Here is a 21,714-nt window from a genome sequence, read left to right on the forward strand (position 1 = left end):
AAAAGATAGCACCCTACAATAAACGGAAATGGCGCCCCCGCTCACCGTTGCCTGACCTAATACCGTATATCCTATTATTTACTGGTCTAATTCAATGCAATTCAAACAAGGTCCGACAAGCCTAAAAGCTGCAGACCAGACCATAATCATATAGCGGCGGCTGTGGACCACAAAAATAGCCAAATTGGACTCAAAAGAGATAACACTGCAGGATATCCTATTCAAAAGACGCAATCATCTATGACAACTGCTAAATATAGTCTAAAAGGCATTAACAAATCATCAAACAGCAACAGAGAATCTTAATTGGAAAAAGCCACTATAAATTAGGACCTACTAGGGTCAGCCGACGGTAAGCATGTTTGCCAGTTGTGCCACTAGGTAGGGCTATTTCATTAGGGACATGTAGGGAGAGATAGAAGAATATTATATATTATTGTCTCTGGTGCATAAATTATTAATCTGTTTTCCGTGGTATAAATTGTATAATACTTATCTTAAGATACACTGTTTATCCTATTACCTCAAGCATGAGGTTTAATTTTCATAATTGTATAAGTTTTAAATAAATTATTAAAAGTTAATTTTTAGTGGGTACTTTTCTTGCAAGCCATTAGTCAGTTACCCGATACTCATGTAAGCCTACTATAACTTTTACCACTTTTAGAACAACCTCACTTTTACATTTGCAATTTAGCACAAACTAGTCATGATGCCAATAAAAGGCCACAACTGGACTCAATGGCCAAAAAAGTAAACTAGACAAACTGCAGATGTATGCCACCACTGGTAATCTGCAATTATGTTACACAGGGGATCTGTGTAACTTCAGCTATTATGCATTCTGTTGGTATAGGTAAGGCAGTCTACAAGGCTAAGGCTACTTTCACACTTGTGTTTTTTTGTACTGCGCACCCTGCGCAGTGCAAACGCACATAAAAAACACATCATGCATTAGTGTGCGTTTTTTTTAAAAAACGCATGCGTTTTTTTGCGCTGACGTGCGCATTACCATGCGCACGTCAGCGCACCCATAGACTATAATGGGTGTTTGGGTGAAAAAAAAACGCATTGCGTGCGCATGAGTTTTTTTGGGACAAGTCAGATGCACAAAAAATGCAACAGGGTGCATTTTGTGCGCCCGAGCGCACACTACAAAAAAACGCATGCGCATACAAACGCGTACAAACGCATGTGTATGTGCACACGTGTAAAGTATAGGAAAAAAAACGCATTTGCTTTTTTGTGCAAAAAACAGCGCAAAAAAAACGCAAGTGTGAAACCAGCCTAAGTTCCCACAATAAATTTTTGCTGATTTTTTTACGCTGTGTATTTTCACTGGGTCAAAAAACTCAGTACTACAGTTCAAGGAAAGTGGATGGCATTTACAGAAATCTCATGCCTTCTGTGTGTGATGCCTGTCACTACTCAAGGACAAGCCACGAGGCTAGGTAATCAAAAGGTGAGAGGTCAAAAGCCAAGATGGTACGTCACAGAGGGGTTAAACAAAGGTGTAGTAAGGTCATGGTCCGGGGTCAGAATTGCAAGAAGGTAGTGGACATAAACAAAACAGCTAGACAAATGGATGGTCAAAGGCAAATCCAAGGTTAACCAACATAGATGAGAATACAACACTAGGAGAACAGAGTACACACACATCTCTGGAGCAAAGCTATATTTGGCAGTAATCTAAGGAAAAGAGATGGCTAAATATACAGGTAATTACTCCGAACAGGAGACACATGGATGAAACCCCAGCATACCCTAGCCCTGATTGGACAGCTAGACTGTCACTCAAGACATTGACAGCTCAGCACACCCTAGCATTCGATTGGTCAGCTGAGCTGTCCATCACCATAATGACAGGTCAGCAAGGCCCAGTCCTATATTGGACAACAGAACTATCATTAACTGTGTCCAGACACACTGATACGTGGAATCGTAACAGTACCCCTTCTTCTAGGGAGGGACACCGGACCCCTGGGTTTCCCTGGAAACATACTATGGAAGGCCCTGACCAGACTAAGAGCCTTCATGAAATGAACCAGAATCCAGGATCTTTTACTGAGTCCATATCCCCTACAATGATCGAGAAATTGGAGAATATTCTGCATCTCATACTCCAAACCTCCATCAACAGAAACCAGAAGAGGCAGAGATGAGGCAGACAACACTGACGGGACAAACTCCTTTAACAAGTATTTGTGGCACACATTTGGGATGTGATGCGTCAGAGGAAGTGTTAATCTAATGGCCACTGGATTAGCCACCTCCAGAATCTCATACGGGTGAAATAAATTTAGGACCCAACTTCACTGATGGTACTTTCAGCTTAAAGGGAATCTGTCACCGGAAATTGCAAGCCTATGTAAATGGCCTGGGTCCAGTCCGATGGGCGGTGTTTCTTCTTTTTTCTCCACCTCATCCGTGACCCCCGTCCGCGCTCTTCTCCAACGTTCGCGCTTGCGCAAAGCAATCTTGCTTCACGCACGTGCAGTATGCTTTGCCCAACTGCTGGCAAAGCCGAAAATCATTACTGTGCATGCGCCGGCACACTAAGTCCCGGAACACAGCTAAATACTTCCGGGACATTGTGTACCGGCGCATGCGCAGTAATGATTTTCAGCTTTGCCTGCAGTAGGGCAAAACATACTGTGCGTGCACGAAGCAAGATTGCTTTGCGCACGCGCGAACGATGGAGAAGAATACCTGAGAAGAGCGTGGACGGGGGCCACAGATGGGGTGGAGAGAAAAGAAGAAACACCGCCCATCGGACCGGACCCATGCCATTTACATAGGCCTGCAACTTCCGGTGACAGATTCCCTTTAACGTTTTTGGATGATAACAAAACCTTATCACCTACATTGAAGGTGGGATGTCTCGAATATTTTGTTATCGGCCTTCTTTTTTTGACACAGCTGAACCACCCCAATATTCTTCTAAATCTCCCTCCAAACATCCCCAAATTTCAGTAAGGCAACCTCTATTCCAGGACACCCAGAACTCATCCTAGAAAATTCACCAAAATGGGGATGTAAACTATAATTGCAAAAAAAGTTGAGGTTCCAGTGGACTGATTGACCCAAATGTTAAAGGCGAATTTAGCAAGAGTCTACGGTATTTCTGGAATTGGCAGTGGAGCCAATTTCAAAGCCGGACGGTTATGACAGACTTTAGCGTGTGCGCAAACTTTACAAAAGTATACAAAATCTCTAATATCATTAAGCAAGGATGGCCAATAAAAGAATCTAGCAATAGCTTTCTGTGTATCTGTAACCCCAGGATGACCACTCAAGACAGAATCATGAAAATCCTGCAACAAACGTAATCTTTAGTACACAACCACAAATAATTTAGACCTTGAAGAATCGGAAGGACCCAACTACTTAACTCTACAGATCTCCTCTTTCAAAGCTGAGGATACCATAGAAACCACAACACCTGAGGAAGAATGAAGGATGGAGGTTCTGGGGAGAAACTGAATTAAGACTGAGGGATAAGGCATTAGCCCTCACAATCTTGGACCCTGGCCTAAATGTGATAGAAGAAATAATATCTAGAAAAAAATAAGGACCATCTGGCCTGTCTTTAGTTTAGCTGATTCAATATTAGCTACATTTTTATGATTCATCACCATAGTGACCAGATATATAGCTTCCTCCAAAAAAGTCTCCATTTTTCATAAGCTAATTTGACAGAAAGCAGCTTGGCAATTCCCAACATCATAATTTCTCTCAACGAAAGAAAATTTTCAAGAAAAATGCATATGGCTAGAAGTTGGTCAGAGTTTTGGAGCCTTGAGATAATATAGCTCCTACCCTGACCTCTGAAGCATCCACCTCTACAATTAATGGTTTCTTAAGATCTGGTTGGATTAAAACTGTAGCAAATATGAAACACCCTTCCAATTTGTTAAAGGCCCCAATAGAATCTGATGACCAAATTTTAAGACCCGCCCCCTAACGAATGAGATCAGTTAAAGGTTTAACGATCTGCAAAAGAGTCCAAATAAACTTTCTGTAATAAATGGCGAATCCTAGAAAATGTGGCAATGATTTATAGTCACGTGGTTCAACCAAATCAATTATGGCCTACACTTTCCCAGTATCCATCTTATACCTTTTTCTTCACCAGAAAAAGTACATTTCTCCACTCAATTTTCCCTAAGCTTTTGTAAAACAAAATGGATAAATGGAAAAAAAATAGAATGTCATCAAGGTACAGTATACCATAATAAACCTTTCAATGCAATCAGAAAATATATCATTCATAAAGTTCTGAAAAACTGCTGGCACATTGGTTAACCCAAAAGGCATGACAAGATTTTCAAATGGACCCTCAGATGTTAAAAACGCTGTGTTCCACTCATGACCCTTCCGGATGCATATCAAAATATGAGCCCCTCTAAAATCTAGTTTAGCAAACCATTTGGTTCCCATAAGCTGATTATAGAGGTCGGGGATGAGTGAAAGTGCGTAACTATTTTTAGCCGTAATTTTGGTTAACGCATGGATATCGAGGCATGGATGGAGACCCCCATCTTTCTGTTCAACAAAGAAGAACCCAGCAGCTACAGGGGAAGGACGAAGGACCGATATGAAACTTCCATAAACCTTCGTTTGTATATTCTTTCACGGCTGTACATTCAGGACCTGACAAATTATACAGGTGAGCTTTAGGTAATTTGGCATTAGGAATAAGATTAGTAGTACAGTCATAAGGACAACGGAGAGAACACATCTCCAAAGTCTTTCAGGTACCCCGGTAGACCAGACTTGCAGAGCAAATTCATACAGAACTAAGACATCTCTTATACAGTTGGGGCTCCATTTAATATTTTTCCAACACCAATCAATAACAGGTTTGTGAATATGCAGCTATGGAAATCCAAATACCAACCAAGCAGGCAAATTATCCAAAACATAGCACAAGATGGAGTCAGAGTGGAGTGTTCCCACTTTAAGTGTGAATTCCACATTAAAAACTCATAAAATACTCATGGAGGGAACAAAGCCTTATAAAACAAACCTTTGTGATTGTAATTATTGACCTAAAATATGTAAAAAACAAATATTTCACTGTGATTAACAAGAAATGTTTGACTGTGTCACGAGAAAACAATAAGAAACCACACTGACCAATGATCCCAAGGTAAATTCCACTTCCCTACACTCCACTAACGACTGACAAACGGAATATGAACATTTATTTCAAAAGCAAAAAAAGTCAGAAACTTAGAACAAAGATGTGGTGAGTTTTACTTTGGCTCTAAGATAAAACCATAGAGTTAATCTGTGCATGTCACCAACCCAGACAGAAAGCATGGCATGTACTATATCAGCCCTGCCAGGTGCTGCACAGTCCAGGTGCTGTTGCTTTTTGTTGTTTTTTTAGCAATGACTACAGTGGACACAGAAGCCTGACCCTTTGGGGATACTGAGAAAGTTCTCTGCCGACTCTGCATTATACCAAATGCTATCAATGGCACCTGTGACACATTTAAGAGGTGACATTTAGGGCTAAGGTGGAGGGGGTCAAAGTGGCATTTGTCATCACCCTTGTTTTCTTTGCACATTCAGCTGCAGAGCTCTGAAATTAGATCATTTGCTTGTATAAACCCCCATGGCTCTCTGAAAATACTGTGGAATGTAAGCGCCTCAGTCTAGAGTTTTATAGGTTAATGAAAAGCAGTCAAAGTGATCTCACCAGCTTTAAATGAACCCAACTAACACCTACAGTCTTCAGCTTCATCGCTTTCCAGTTTTTTTCACGAATAAAGGCAAATAGTAAACTCTGAAATATGGCCAATTTTTCACTTCATTTCGACTTTGTGAAACCTTTAACCAACATCCCACAAGCCACAAATGTAAATTAATATCCTGTGTTATATAGCAATTCCCAAAAAAGCAGAACATTCTAGGACCTCAAGAGGGTGGTTATACTGAATCCGGCATTTTCATAGGTAAAACTGGTGGTGGTTAAGCAAAGTGGAGAAGTTGATACTTCTCTTCTCTAGACAACTTCACATTCGGTTTGTGGTGGATTGGAGTTTTTCACACAATTTAGCAACCTGGGTCATTTTTTTTTCCTACAAAATAAGACTCCACTGACTGTGATCCTCTAAAATATTAAAAGTTCTGTTCACACTGCGTCTGCAGTGCACATTTCTACATGTTTGGGGAAAAGGTCCCAACCCCTAGCTATAGGCCCATTAGTGCAACAGAGTCCAAGACTGTGTCCTTATGACCTCCACTGGGCTGGTACTTGTCAGTGTATATTTTTTTTACTGAATGGGAAAGTGCAGAGTTTTTCTATTTCCTAGGCATCCAGCAAAAAAAGTGAGCTGCACAATTTTTGAAACACTGATGCCAATGTGCGATTTTGTATAACTATACAGAATATAATTGCCATCTGTGGTATACATTGAGAACACTAGAATTTTAGAAATACTTGCATTGCTTGGTTTTAAAGAATTTATTTTTGAATCCAAAGATCATGCCAAAGAACAAGGTTCCTTAAGACAACGGTTCTTCACACGCTGCAGTTCTTCCCGTTTTTGGTCTAGGATTCTCTGTTTTAGCCTGCTTTTAATTTGTGCCTTATTCTCATTTGACCTTTTGTAAAGTCAATTTTATATGTGTTAGCCTGGCTTTTATGTTCACTATTGAATGTGAAGTTAAGAATTTTCAGGTCTTTTTAGCTCATTTATTATTTGCAACTATTCAAAAAGTTGCAAACGTAACAAATGTTTTCCAGACCACAGTTTAAATTTATGTATGTCATTTTGGTGTTATTTATATTTTTTAAGCTGTGTTTATTTTTACACAGAATAAACTGACCTGCAGTGTATTTTTTAAAGCTGCTAAATGTTAGTTTCTCTTGGGGCACCGCTGAGTTTTAGAAGCAGATTTTCCTCACAGACTTGCATTAGATGTGGAAAATAAGTTTTTAAAGCATTTCTGCTGCAGAAATGCACTAAAAACACACGTAATCCTCGAATAGTTGAATCAATAATGTTTAGTGAAAGCCAAATACCAGTATCAAAACAAGGCAGCTTTATTTGAAATATCAAAAGAACAAAAAAGAGACAAAAAAAACGCACCATCAAAAATAAAATAAAAACGTATATAAGACTCACATTTCCGTATCAATAAAGTTTTGACAAAGTAAATAGCATTGAAAACAGAGCTGTTTAATTTAAACCCTGACAAATCAAAAAGAGACAAAAGCAATTAAAACACATGTAAAAATAAAGCTAAGCAATGAAAAAAAACGCACATAACTTAGTTTACCCAATAGATGCAGAAAATCTGAATTTAGCAAAAGCTCATCATGGGCACACAACCTAAAACAGATTTTACCAAGTTCAAAAGTATTACATAACAGCATCAAAATCCACATATAAACATCCAGTTTTTGTAATTGATTTTGTTTGTTTTTTTAACTTAGGTTCAACCAAATATTTATTACTCTGTGTATGAACTGCAAAATACTAATAGCAACACTCCTACATATAGATCTAGTTGGCAATATTGACAATTCCAATTACCACATCAACCCACAAGTGATGTCACGTCAGATCGGCTTACCAAAAGAAGAGCCGTGGATGCCTTCATGTAAGAGGCGGGCCTCCAGCTCCTGCCCTGTGACCAATGGAATGGAACCTGCAATTCAATATGCACCAACGCCATACAAGGTGTAGTGGTTACGAATAGTACTGCAAGTTCTCTCCTGTTCACTTGCAGTACCAATAATGCCCACTACCCAATGCACAGAGCTGTGCCACTAACAGAGCACTGCAGTATGCTCAATCAGCTGGTTGGGGAGGTTTCCAGAGTTATATTTCTGCATGATCTATTATTGAAGGCCGCTTTTTCCCTATAAATGCAGGTTATAACTGATAATGTATGTAAAGCGCTGCGGAATAAGATAGCTCTATATAAAAAATAAAGATTATAGATTATTATAGCTGAATTACTTTTAATTACTTTAACTTTTTGCTTCTTTTTTCTACAAAATGCTATAAGTATGAATCCATACTTGAGTTTATATTAAACGGTTCCTAATTCACACCAGGGTACCGCATCTTACAAAAATTACATTGACTGGATTCTTCAGAAAACATTAAAGATGCCTGTCGCTCATAAATAACTTTTAGGATGGGGGGTTCTAAGTAAAAAACACATGTGTTGTCTCATTATAGTAAACAGCTGAAAAATAACCGCTTGCTGGTGAAAATTATTAAAGTTGTGAAGCACTTTGATCTGTTCCCCAATGAGTGAGCATTTCTTGTTTTATGCTGCTTACCAACTAATGAAGGGATAACGCTAGCTTTTATCCTTGCCAATTCTCTTCCAGCAGAACCTGTGCACTAATCAGCTGTCCCTGCTAATCAGTCATCTGGTCAATGACCTTTTACCATAAACCTTAAACTCTAGTGAATACTACTGAGGCTGAGGGAACAGACGGGCCCATTTCATAGGTCGCCAAGTGTCATCTGGATTTGGAGACCAAAAGGTTAAACAGCAAAGTCATATCCTGCCTGGGCGATAAATCTGTAATAGGAAGGCGCAAGCTCCGACACCTCCAGAGGCACTTTATTACCAAGGAATTGTTTGTTTTTAATCTGATTCTGGTTCCCACATTAATGTGAATTGGAAAAAAAATATATTGTGTATTTTATTTTCTAAGGAAATGTTTTTATTGGATGTAAAAAAAACCCTGAGCCATGCTCCAGAATCGAAATTGTGGCTCTAAGCACTTGTACATACAACAGCTATTAAATACAGGACATTTAGAAGTAAAACGTGTCTCTGAGGTCATGAGTATCTACAAAAGATTAATTCTTAAAGGGAAATTCCAGTAATAACAAACCATCAGCTATCCATTACTAGAGAAATAGGGGTCTGACCGCTGAGAACCCCACAGATTGCCAAAATCAGGTGATCCTATGTAGCAATCCCGCTGCATCCAATCTCTATGAGACAGCCAATCTCGAACCAAGTCGATCCAGGTCGTATAACGACCACCAAACAGATACAGTTTAGACAAGTGGTCGTTTACAAGCTGACAAAACAGTGATGAGGACAGAACAATCACTAATATGAACCTTCGGTCCCTCCCTATACTATATCATGTTATCCTGAATAGATGGGACAATGTACTGCTGATAGCAATGATTTTTCTGCATGCATAAAAAGTATTGTACCCAACGAATTATATTTTTGCAGGCTGTTTTAAATGAGTCAATGGTTGGTAAATGAGCAATCCTATAAACACTTGTTCTGCGATTATTGGCTGGTCTAAATGGGCCATTTCTCATTCAGTATAGCAGTTATCAGCTATGTCATGGATAGGTAATGATTTGTCATTCTTGGAATACCCCTTGAAGCCTCTGAAGAAGGCGGCACTCACCATATCCTTATAAGGGTTGCCAATTTTATTTTTTTATGGATAATTTCTCTAAAAATTATGGACACTTTTTTTACAGACATATTAGATGACAATAATAAATCACTAAGATCATAAGTGAAATGTGTCTACAGACTATAAATCATATATAAAGGCTTTAGCTGCATGCACTGTGAACTGTAAAAGGGTGATAAATCCAGTATTAAGAACATGTTTCTCTGGCTATAAAAATAATCAAGAACACAACAAATTGTACTTTTACAGATAGGAAAAAAAATCTGTATATACTTGAGTATAAGCCGACCCGAGTTTAAGCCGAGGCACCTAATTCTGCCATGAAAACTGGGTAAGCTTATTGACTCGAGTATAAGCCGGGTATGCATTATCCCCTCATCCCTGTCCTGGTATGCATGGCTCCTCTGGTCCCAGTCATTGTATGCATGGCTCACCTGGTCCCTGTAATTGTATGCAAGGCTTTCCCGGTCCCTGTCATTGTATGCACGGCTCCCCTGATCCCTGTCATTGTATGCAAGGCTCCCCCGGTCCCTGTCATTGTATGCGCGGTTCCCCCCGGTCCCTGTCATTGTATGTGTGGCTCACCCCGGTCCCTGTGATTGTATGTGCGGCTCCTCTGATCCCTGTCATTGTATGTGCGGCTCCCCCGATCCCTGTCATTGTATGAGCGGCTCCCCCGGTCCCTGTCTTTGTATGCGCGGCTCCCCCGGTCCCTGTCAATATATGCTCTGCTCCTCCGGTCCCTTTCAATGTATGAGGGCGGCTTCCCCAGTCCCTGTCATTGTATGCATGGTTCCCCCTCGTACCTGTCCTGATATGCATGGCTCCCCTGGTCCATGTCCTGCCTGCGCGCCGTCGCTGGATCTCGTTCCGGTGCCAGCAGCACTTCCTGCAATCACGTGGCCCCGCTCATTAAGGTAATGAATATGTGGTCCATGCCTAAGGGAGTGGAGATGCGTGCATATTCATCACCTTAATGAGCGGTGCCACGTGATCCTCAGCACAGGAAGAGCTGCAAGAAGCCAGCACCAACGGAGATGCAGTGACGGCGCGGAGGAGGGTGACTTTGATGTCTTCTGGAAGCCAGCGGCTGCAGCAGTGGCACAGTTACAACCACAGCCACCGACACAAAAAAAGTTTTGAAAATCTCAGCTTATACACGAGTATATATGGTACCGTCTTTTTACAGATTGTCCAGGAATTTCTGGACGGTTGGCAACTCTAATCTTTACCCTTCATTGTATCGGGCCGTTAAGTATGAGCAGATTCAAGCTTAATTTGGCCACATTTACATGAAGATATTTCTATATTGGGCATATAAATTTAAATTAAAAGGGGTTAATCACATGCTCTGTAAGGGAAAATGAATGTCATAGCTAGAGGTCATCTGCTCTGATATAGAAACCACTAAGAGTCATTATAAACAATGGCCCTGTAGTTCTTGGTGGGTAGATTGTATTATATTTTTCCTAATTTTGCTACAAACAACAACTCCCATCGTAATATGTTGTCCCTCCAGAAATATTTAGATTAAGTTAGCCATATAGCCTACTCAGTTTAAGTTTAGGTTCAGAAAACTGTATTTTTGGTCTGAATGTTGACCGTGAAGAAAGCAGAGAACACTAGGACCAATGTTATTCAATGAGACAGTGCAGATGAGCACTGACACTGACCAAATCTGAGCGGGAAAAAAATCACAGCATGCACTAGCTTCTTCTGTGTGTCAGATAAGACTCGTCCATTTAAGTCTATGGAAGTACAGAAAAAAAATGGATCTCATATGGAACATCCATAAAGCAACTGTTTTTAACGGATATATTTCAATTCTTTTATAGGAAACTGTAAATGGTCTTGTAAATGATTAATAACTGCTTGGGTAACAACACATTTTGAATTAGGATGACAAGTAATAAAAAAAAAAATTTGAATTTTCTGGATGAAACAATTTTTTATGTCCTTATGTGAACCCAGCCTACTTTTAAGAAATTACTATATAATAGACACCAAAATGGAATGTGGGTTTTAACTGACAAGACGCAATAAATTGGACTCTGTGACTAATGGATTGCTCTGTAAGTAGCAATGTATGTGATATAATCATGGCATTTGCAGGGGTCTGGAGTGAATTCCATTTTGCCATTAACCCTTTATAAGATGGAGATCCCTGTTGCTGTTGAGATCAACTGGCAAATTGTCAGAGTTGCTTAGAAAACAGACAGCAACAATGTCAAAATGTTACAAACCTTTTACATGACTTATACATTCCCCTTTTACGTAAATCTGTGCAGTACTTACGATAATGTGGATCAAGGTAACCATTTCGCGGGTCCATTGCAAATACGGTGCCCCGGTAAGGAACAGAGGGTTCCGGCAGGTGTGTAATAGATCCATGAATCTCTTTCTTTATTAAAGAGGTCCTCTCCTCACTCGATGTAGAAGGCTCCTCACTGATTTTACCAAGGCTTTGTCCTCCTTGTGGCTGCATGGCAATGGCGTTCCTACGTTCCCTGTGAAATGTCTGTCCAGGGCTTTCATCCTCTGTAAAATGAAGTATGAATCATTAAACCGTGTAAAAATTATCAAAAATATACAGTGGTAAAAAATTCCCATCAAGTCCTTATGATGGCAAATACATTATAACGCAAAATGCTCTGTGCAACCTACACCATCATACGAATCACAAAAAAGAAACGCAAATAATGACTTTGACTAATTTTGTGTGCTTAAGTACCATATATTTGTCTGCTACTGTATATTCCTACAGCAAAAAGGAAACCTGGGTGGATTTGTTGTGGGTATCCTACCAAACAGCAATGCCATCATGTTACGCATCTTATTTCCCTATACTGTATATTGCCATCCATCCATATTAGCCAAATTGCTGATCTTTGAAACTGCACTAAAGTAAAAAACAACTTAATCAAAAGGCTAAAAAAAAACAATATACACTCTAAAATGCTTCACTAAAACAAACGGCAAGTGATGGGCACTGTTCTAGCTTAGAAGCCACTCTTAATTGCCAGATGAACCAGTCTCGCTCTGTAAAACTTCACACTTGTGTTGTTACAAACTGCAAATACGTGTCCTGGCATTTTTTTAATTGTTGTAGTGTGATAAACAAAAGTGGCCAACTAGAAAACTGAGAACTGTTTTGTACAGAAGAGAAAGCGTTAGTCAACAATAGATTATACCAAACCCTTCCTATTAAAAGACAAACTATTACTATTAGGTGTTTTTTTTCTCAAACTGGGGTATACATTGGACATATGTAAAGGTACTGACGATACACCACATGTATACAACATCTGGCATGGCTCATACGTGATCTCCATACTTGAAGGAAAGAAAAAATGACTCAGCATCAGTGTAATCATAAAATCTGTATAGACGAGTGGGGTATAAAAAAGTTGTATTAAACCAACTGCTGAAGGATGTCTTAAAGCTCCACTCTAGCGTTTTCTTTTACTTCAGCGCTGGAGTGGTGTCACTATTATAAGTTCCCTGACCCTAGTATTATACCTACAAGCTGCTGTCTCAAACTGCGTCAAACTCCGTCCTGCGCCATCATCTTGTGATCACAACATCTGGCCGGAAGTCAGGACTCACAAGCTCTTAAAGTCTATGAGAGCCTCGTTCTGGCTAAATTCTGGCTCTCATAGACAGTCAATGAAAGGTAGCAAAAACTGGAGCAATCTGGAAGGTCACATCCAGCAGAAGACTAAGGGCCCTGTCACACATCGCGACTCACCAGCGATCCTGACAACGATATCAACTTGCCAGGATCGCTGGTGAGCTGTCAAACAGACAGCTTCACCAGCGATCAGCACCAGCGACGCCGAGCCTCACTGTGTACTTTAGTTACCAGCGCGCTGATGCAGGGAGCTGGTAACTAAGGTACACATCGGGTTTCTAAGCAGCGCGTATCACTTAGAAACCCGATGTGTACCTTGGTTACCAGCTCCCTGCATCAGCGCGCTGGTAACTAAGGTACACATTGGGTTTCTAAGTGACGCGCACTGCTTAGAAACCCGATGTTTACCTTAGTTACCAGCACACTGATCGCTGGTCTCCCGCCTGTCACACGCAGCGATGCGTGCTGGCCAGCGGGAAACCAGCGATCAAAGAAATGTCCAGGGCATTCCAACAACGATCAGCGATACCGGCAGGGGGGCCGGTCGCTGGTCAGTGTCACACATAGCGATCTCGCTGGTGAGATCGCTGTTGCGTCACAAAAATTGTGACTCAGCAGTGATCTCGCTAGCGAGATCGCTATGTGTGATGGGGGCTTTACAGATACTGCACTGATAACGGATGAAGACGGTGGCTGGTAAATATAATACTAAGGGTAGTGAACTTAGTTTAGTGATACCAATCCAGCGGTAAAGTAAAACAAACGCTGAAGTACTGCTTTAAAGGGGGTTGTATCATCAATCATTTTTTTTTTTTTAAATGAAGCCAGCCTGGAGTTTAACTGATCATTCTGGGCCCAACTTGCGCACGTGAATAGTTTATATGCGCGGGCAACTTTGAGTTGGATATTAGTGAAGAGTGAACATGCTCCGATAAGGTCTTATCCAAGCATGCTCGAGTGTCATCAGAGTATCTCGGGAGTGCTCATATATTATGTTCTTGACCATGCGGCTGCATGATTGTCGGCTGTTAGACAGCCTCAACACATGGAAGGATTGCCTGTTTGTTAGGGAATCCCCACATGTGTTGCCGCTGTCTACCACCACAAATCATGCAGCTGCAGGGACTCGAACATAATATATGAGCACTGCCAAGATACTCTGATAACACCAGAGCATACTCGAATAAGACGTTATCCGAGCTTGTCACTACCGGCTGTACATCTTCCCCGCAGTGGTAAAAATGTAGTCTTACATGCTAACCATTAAAATGAAAGTCCAAGTAATACATGGACCACAAAGTCGGAGCTTTTGTTTGTCAAATGACTATAAACTCATCACTGGATGTTAGTGGTTGGGGGGTGTCTCTGTTTGCTGTCATATTGTCCAATCAGTGCTTGTAGAGCTAGACTGTGTAGGGATTGGGGGAAAATGGTAACACCCAGTTGTCAATTTACTCATAACATTTTTTGGGTAGAATGACAGAAGAACAGTACGACATAGAGTTATAAGAAAAGATGCTACTGAATTCTTATTTCATGGGGAATACAAATACTTTCAAAAAGTACTTGTCAGGAGTGGTGACAGGTCCTCTTTAAAAAATCTGTAATATAATACTCTACCCAATAAATATGATGCAGATGTTGCATTATCAGAAAATCATACAATGGGTCTCTGCATTTTCATGGCTAAAATTCAGAAGTGAGTGTATCCTGGACCAGCATCAGCTGGTATTGGCTCATGTCAGGATATCACCGCTGTAACTAAACATGGCAAAATAAAAGAAATCTCTGACAAGCAGCAAACTACTACTATATCGTTCCCCAGAAACAGTCACAATACAAGAGCACTACTAACTTTTCCTTTATCACAAAACAAAATAAACTGCAGATACATACCAGTCTAGAGCAACATTGAAATATAGAGTATGGGGAGCACATATACAGCATCTGAAAGGATAAATCTGGACTTTGGTGCTCAGCGTTATGTAAATAGTTTATACCTCTGGCAGAAAAAGAACAGAGAATTCCCAGGAGATGTCACTGCAAACAGTAAGTATTAACAGCTGTGACATCAGAATGCGAGGGAAAGGATAAATCACAGGGACCTTTTACACGTAGATACTGACTTATTTCTCATTTCAGCTCTATAAAGAAGACTAGATGTATACATATCAGATACAAGAGCAGTGAGTAAAGACAGACAATCTTCAGAAAGTCTCAGCGCTGACTCTTGCAGTAAACCTTTTCCCACTTATAGTTTAATGACCAAACCTCAGAATTAGAACTAAGAAAAAGAGCTTTGGGGCCAATTCATCACACAGTTTGTGCCAAAAAAATGTTTCAAATGTGGCAAAATTTTTGTGCAACTCAAAGCTTTAAAAACCTGCAAGTTTTGTAGTTTTACCGACTCTACCAACTTTGTAAAAAGTTACTGTAGCTTAGTGGCTGGATGCAGACCAACAAATTTGTCATAATTTATGCCATAAAAGTGGCATTAATAAAGTCAGAAATATATTCCAGTCATTTCTGTGGCTGGTACATGGCAGCTGAAAAATGTGCCAAATTCATTAAAGCACCACTCCAGCTGTTTTTTCTTTATTTCAGCACAAGAGTGGTGAGACTAATTTAAGTTCCCTGAAGCTAGTATTATACTTAAGAGCCACCATGTTATCGGTGCCGTTTTGGTCGGTCTTCTCTAGTCATCTCCAGGTTGTTTGGAGCTTGTGTTTGCTGGGCGAGCCGAAAGTCACTACTTGATGTAAGTCAATGAGAACCAGACCAGAACGAGGCTCTTATAGACTTTGGGTTCGCTCACACTAGCATAGAAAAAAATCAGTCCCATTCTCATCTAGGAGAGTGGGATTATTTTTGTGGGATGATTTTTTTCTCACTTGTCATCTGTGTGCAGCTGTTTTTTGACTCAGCAGTTATCAATCATTTACAAGATCATTTACAGTTTCCCATCTTACAGAATTGTCATGTATCTGTAAAAATCGGATGCCATACTGATTGTCCATATGACACCCGATCTCTTTTCTCACACCCATCAGATTATGGAGTGAAATCACACCATGCTGCAATTTTTTTGTTATGCCAATTACAGCTGAGAGAAAAGACACAGATCAGCACTGCCTCACTGAATTACATTGGTCTGAGTGCGATACCTTCTTTTCTCACATTGCACTCATTCAATTTATCTGTTAGCGTGAGCGAGCCCGCAAACTAAGAGCTTGTGACTGTTACCTCTTAATTCTTCAGAAGCTGTGGTTACAAGATGGTGGCGGACATGGTGCCAGGAAAAGACAGAAGACAGCAGCTGGTAAGTATATTACTTGGGGCAGGGAACTTACATTAGTGCCATCACTCCAGTGCTAAAATTACCCCCTTTCCAACATCAGGCCTAAGTTTATGCCGATGTCAGACACCCTCCCTTTGATGTGGACTCGGTAGGCGAGCCCACATCTTTCCCATCACATATCAGCTGTTTTGAACAGCTGACATGTGTCAGGAACAGCCACAGGTGGAATCGCGATCCACCCGCAGCTATTAAACTGTTAAATGCCACTGTCAAACTCTGACAGCGGCACTTAACATGCGCTTCCGGCAATCGTGCCGGAAATCCGTCCATTGGTGACCCCCGTCACATGATCGTGGGTCACCGATGGGCTGGCATAACAACCAGAGGTCTCCTGGAGACCTCTATGGTTGTCAGTGCCGGATTGTTATGAGCGCCGCCCGGTGGTCGGCGCTCATATCAAGTGAGGTATTCTGCTACATACAGGTGATCTGATCATCGCCTGTATGTAGCAGAGTCGACAGGTTATGGCAGCTTGTAGTCTCCCATGGAGACTATTGAAGCATGCCAAATTAAAAAAAAAGGTTTTTAAAAATATAAATAAATAAAAATATATAAAAGTTTAAATCACCCCCCCTTTCGCCCCATTCAAAATAAAACAAAATTAAATTAAACATACACATATTTTGCATCACCGTGTTCAGAATCGCCTGATCTATCAATAAAAAAGAGGATTAACCTGATCACTAAAGGGTGTAGCGAGAAAAAAAGTCAAAACGCCAGAATTACAGGTTTTTTTGGTCACTGTGACATTGCATTAAAATGCAATAACGGGCGATCAAAATATCGTATTTGCACCAAAATGGTATCATTAAAAACGTCACAGTGGCGCACAAAAAATAATCCCTCACCCAACTTGAGACCATAAAAAATGGAGACGCTACGGGTATCAAAAAATGGCACAATTTTTTTTAAACAAAGTCTGGACATTTTTTTCACCACTTAGATAAAGAACCTAGGCATGTTTGGTGTCTATGAACTCGTAATGACCTGGAGAATCATGCTGGCAGGTCCGTTTTAGCATTTAGTGAACCTAGTAAAAAAGCAAAACAAAAAACAAGTGTGGGATTGAACTTTTTTTTTGCAATTTCACCGCACTTGGAATTGTTTTCCCGTTTTCAAGTACACAACATGATAAAACCAATGGTGTTGTCCAAAAGTACAACTCATCCCGCAAAAAAACAAGCCCTCACATGACCATATTGACCGAAAAATAAAAAAGTAATGACTCTGGGAAGAAGGGGAGCAAAAAATGAAAATGCAAACTAGCTTTGGTTGTTAAGGGGTTAACAAAAATGCCAGACTGGTGACTTAAGAGTCATATCTTACTTCAGTTCTTCATGGGTCGAAACTGGCATTACAGTTTTAATTAAGCCAGAAGACTTCTATGTAATATCATACAAACATGTAATGAAAAACTACAAATAAAATCTCGGTCATAGCCTGTAACTTTTCGATGACTCCGTGCCCAAACTTCCTGTTCTGTGCAGTGACACTGCAGTGTTATACAAGGAACACAGGAAAATTTTGTAAAACCGTAATGTGCTGCATGCTGCGGATTTATCAATGGGCATAAGATATTTTCTGTTTTTACTCGTTTATAGCTAGAAATGAATGATCAAATTATCTTCTTAAGGCCATCATACACATTAGTTAGGTCTCGAGTGAACGATCATTCAGTGGACAGCTTTCTTTCTTGACTGCACCATACAGAGGAACTCTTGCCTGGGCAATCCTGTGTCCTTTATGAGAAAGCTGCTGCCAGGCTCATCTGGCAGCGGCTTCTCTCTGAAAAAAGATCAGCCCTGAAATTCGTCATGCCGGATTCTTCTCTCCCCAGACATAATTTCCATGGGAGGCCCATACACAAAATCGATTAAAGCCAATCCTGTCCATATCAGCAGATTCGTCCTACTTTAAGAAGGGCTTTAATACTTACAGTTACTTAAGCTAGTTACCCTATGAGCATTGATAGAGATGGCTCATGTACGACATTGCTGTTCTGGGCAGGAAGTGTTGCTATAGGGACACTGGAGCAGAAAAGCTCTACATCTTGTGTGAAAATGCTTTCCACATTTCCTAACATATAGTGGAGACGTTTTAATTTGATGATTGTGGTAGTTCTGCTTTTTATATCCTACAGCCTTAACCTCTTTCAAGGCTGTTTTTGTTAAAAACCATGATTCAATAAACTGTGATTAATTCATGTTGAGCACATTGATTGAAAGATGTAATTAAGTCCTGTTCTGTTTTATCATAACATCACAAATAACATCCCTTAATTGTGGCTGAAATCATGGAAATGAAATCCAGGTTTCTTCTGAAATTAACAGCTATACTTGGACTCATTTTAGCAATTATGTTGATGTATTTGGCTGCGCCAAACTTCTCTTAAATAAGACTTACAATGCTAACACATGTTCTCAAATAGTGAAATCATTTTATTATCCCTCAAAAAGGGCCAGGATTAACTTGGTAATCTTTAAGGAGTTGTGTCTATGATGAAAAATTAGATAACGTGGGCAACGGTTCATGGTTAATGAGGATGAAATATACCGTAGACAGATTTTTGGAGACTGAACCTTTTTGATGGCGTTTTAAACTTTGTGTCTATACATAACAATACTTTAAAATGTTTATAGCCATTTTTATGAAATGTGATATCCCATGCATGCTCTAAAAACTTCCCTTTTATTTGTTATCATTGATTTTTATAAAAACCCGTTGCCAAATTATATCAAACATTAGTCTTGGATCTGGCTAACCCTACAATTTGACCATGCATGTGGAGAATTATAGGATCCCACCAAGGTCTTATATATACAATTTCCAAGTGAAACATTTGCAGTTCACCAGAACAATAATGACAACCTTGTTGTCAAATTCAACCCTAACAACTTACCTGGGATCCTATAATAACAGTTATTACATCTTATATTATACTACTACACATTGCTTGATTTACGCTAGGTTCACACATCAAGTATTTGGTTCAGATTATGATTCTTCATGTAAAATCTACATGAGAGGAACAATAAGTACCCAGAAATATAGAGGAACGTACACAACTATAGAACTATGTATTAGAAATCCCACTATAGAAAACAAAGACTATAAGTACCGTATAAAAAATGCAATTTTTTTGGTAAAAAATAACCATATAAAATATGCAAATATGATATCAGAGGCTACGATGCCATGTATTAGTCACAGGAGACCATGTCACATATTATACCCTAGTTAAAACCTATAACATGTCCAGTAAACTGATATGTGTAGATTAAACTTAATCAAATGCAAAGAAAGGTGTATGTAGTGTAAAGTGCTGCAAAATAGTGTACATATACAGTACATTAATATAATAATGTGACTTACATAGGTGAACAGGGTATAGTGAAGTTACCATGGAGCCCCAACGCACGTTTCGTGTGGTTACTTCCTCCTGAGCACTTTACACTACTTGCACCTTTCTTTGCATTTGATTAAGTTTAATCTACACATATCTCAGCTTACTGGACATGTTACAGGTTTTAACTAGGGTATAAAATCTAACATGGTCTCCTGCGACTAATACATGGCACTGCAGCCTCTGATATTACATTTGCATATTTTATATGGTTATTTTAAACTATTTACCAAATAAAGATTAAAAAATGTTTGCGGTACAAATATTCTTTGTTTTCTATAGTGGGTTTTCTAATATAAACTACAACATTTTACAATATCAGCAATGTGAATGTGTTTTAACTAAAGGTATGCTGACATGCTTCAGATTTGCTGCGGAAAGTTAGGACTTGTGCTATTCTTCTGAAACAGCCCCACTCAGAAGAATCAAAACCAAATGTATGCAGCAAATTTAGCAGCATGGGAATTCACCCGCTTATCCACATGTTGTTGTTGTTTTTGTGTGAGTTCCGCATGGATATTGATTTTTGTCACATTTTTAAATCCGCAGTATGCTACTTCTTTGCACAGAATCTGTGTGGATTTTACCCTTTGGAATGAAAAGGTTGAAATCCGCACTAAATCTGCAACAAGGACCACAGTAAAATGTGAATGCAACGGTGAGTGCACACGCTAAGTATATGCAGTGACATTTCTACACAAAAACGTGTCTCTTGGCAATTAAATCGCTGCTTGTATGTTTTTGCAAGTGTTTTTCTCCAATTATGTGAATGGCCAAAAAACGCAAAACACTGAAAGAATTGACATACTGCAGATATGAAACTGCTTCAAATCTGCAAAGGAAAAATATCTCATTAGATTTGCAGGAACAGTAAAACATTGTGTTTTTTTAACTGTAAAAACTAGCAGGAAAAAGCATGCCAAAAACACAAACAAGCGCTAACTCTGCTGCAGAAAAATCCGCACTATGTCCGCCACTGGTAAACCTTCTGTGATACCGGCTATAACAGCACTATTGCATCGTCAATAAAATGTATACATACTGTAAAGTTCCATACTTTTCAATTTTATGTAAAACTAACTGAAGAGCCCAACGTTGCCCGAGCATAGTAACTAACTGCAGTCCCGCTCTCTCCCTCCGTAGCCCCGCTCTCCACTCACCATCCTACTCTCTCTCTTCGAAGCCCAGCTCTCCACCCGCCATCCCCCAATCTCCCTCAGCAGCCCCGCTCTACATCCGCCGTCCCGCTCTCTCCCTCTGCAGCCCCTGTCTCCACTGGTCATTCCGCTCTCTCCCTCAGCTGCCCAACTCTCCACCCGTGTCCCGCTCTCTCCCTTAACAGCCCCACTCTCCTCCCACCATCATGCACTTTCTTTCCGCGGCCCCGCTCTCCAACCGCCGCCCCACTCTCTCCCTCCACAGCCTTGCTCTCCACGTGTCATCCCGCTCTATCCCTCCGCAGCACCACTCTCCATCCGTGTCCTGCTCTCTCCCTCACAGCTATGCTCTACACCCGCCTCGCACACTTTCCCTCTGCAACCCCGCTCTCCATCCACCAGTGGGCGGGTCTGTGTGGAGTGGGCATGCAGTGGGTGTGGCTTGATACATACACACACATACACTCAGCTATATATATATATATATATATATATATATACAGTGGGGCAAAAAAGTATTTAGTCAGTCAGCAATAGTGCAAGTTCCACCACTTAAAAATATGAGAGGCGTCTGTAATTTACATCATAGGTAGACCTCAACTATGGGAGACAAACTGAGAAAAAAAAATCCAAAAAATCACATTGTCTGTTTTTTTTCATTTTATTTGCATATTATGGTGGAAAATAAGTATTTGGTCAGAAACAAAATTTCATCTCAATACTTTGTGATATATCCTT

The 21,714-nt window shown here is 40.1% G+C and overlaps 1 protein-coding gene across 5 annotated transcripts in view; it reads right to left on the bottom strand.

Annotated features, from left to right (window-relative positions):
• Positions 1–21,714, bottom strand: part of GLI3 (GLI family zinc finger 3) — a 318,573-nt gene that overhangs the window by 184,343 nt on the left and 112,516 nt on the right. For all 5 annotated transcript variants that reach the window (XM_073550017.1, XM_073550020.1, XM_073550019.1 and 2 more), the window contains one exon: positions 11,723–11,965. In XM_073550017.1, the coding sequence (XP_073406118.1) occupies positions 11,723–11,965 (243 nt within the window). The remainder of the gene's footprint in view (positions 1–11,722; positions 11,966–21,714) is intronic.

The sequence above is a fragment of the Dendrobates tinctorius genome, unplaced genomic scaffold (assembly GCF_039654945.1).
Source record: "Dendrobates tinctorius isolate UK_male_01 unplaced genomic scaffold, ASM3965494v1 ptg000162l, whole genome shotgun sequence".
Taxonomy (NCBI): domain Eukaryota; kingdom Metazoa; phylum Chordata; class Amphibia; order Anura; family Dendrobatidae; genus Dendrobates; species Dendrobates tinctorius.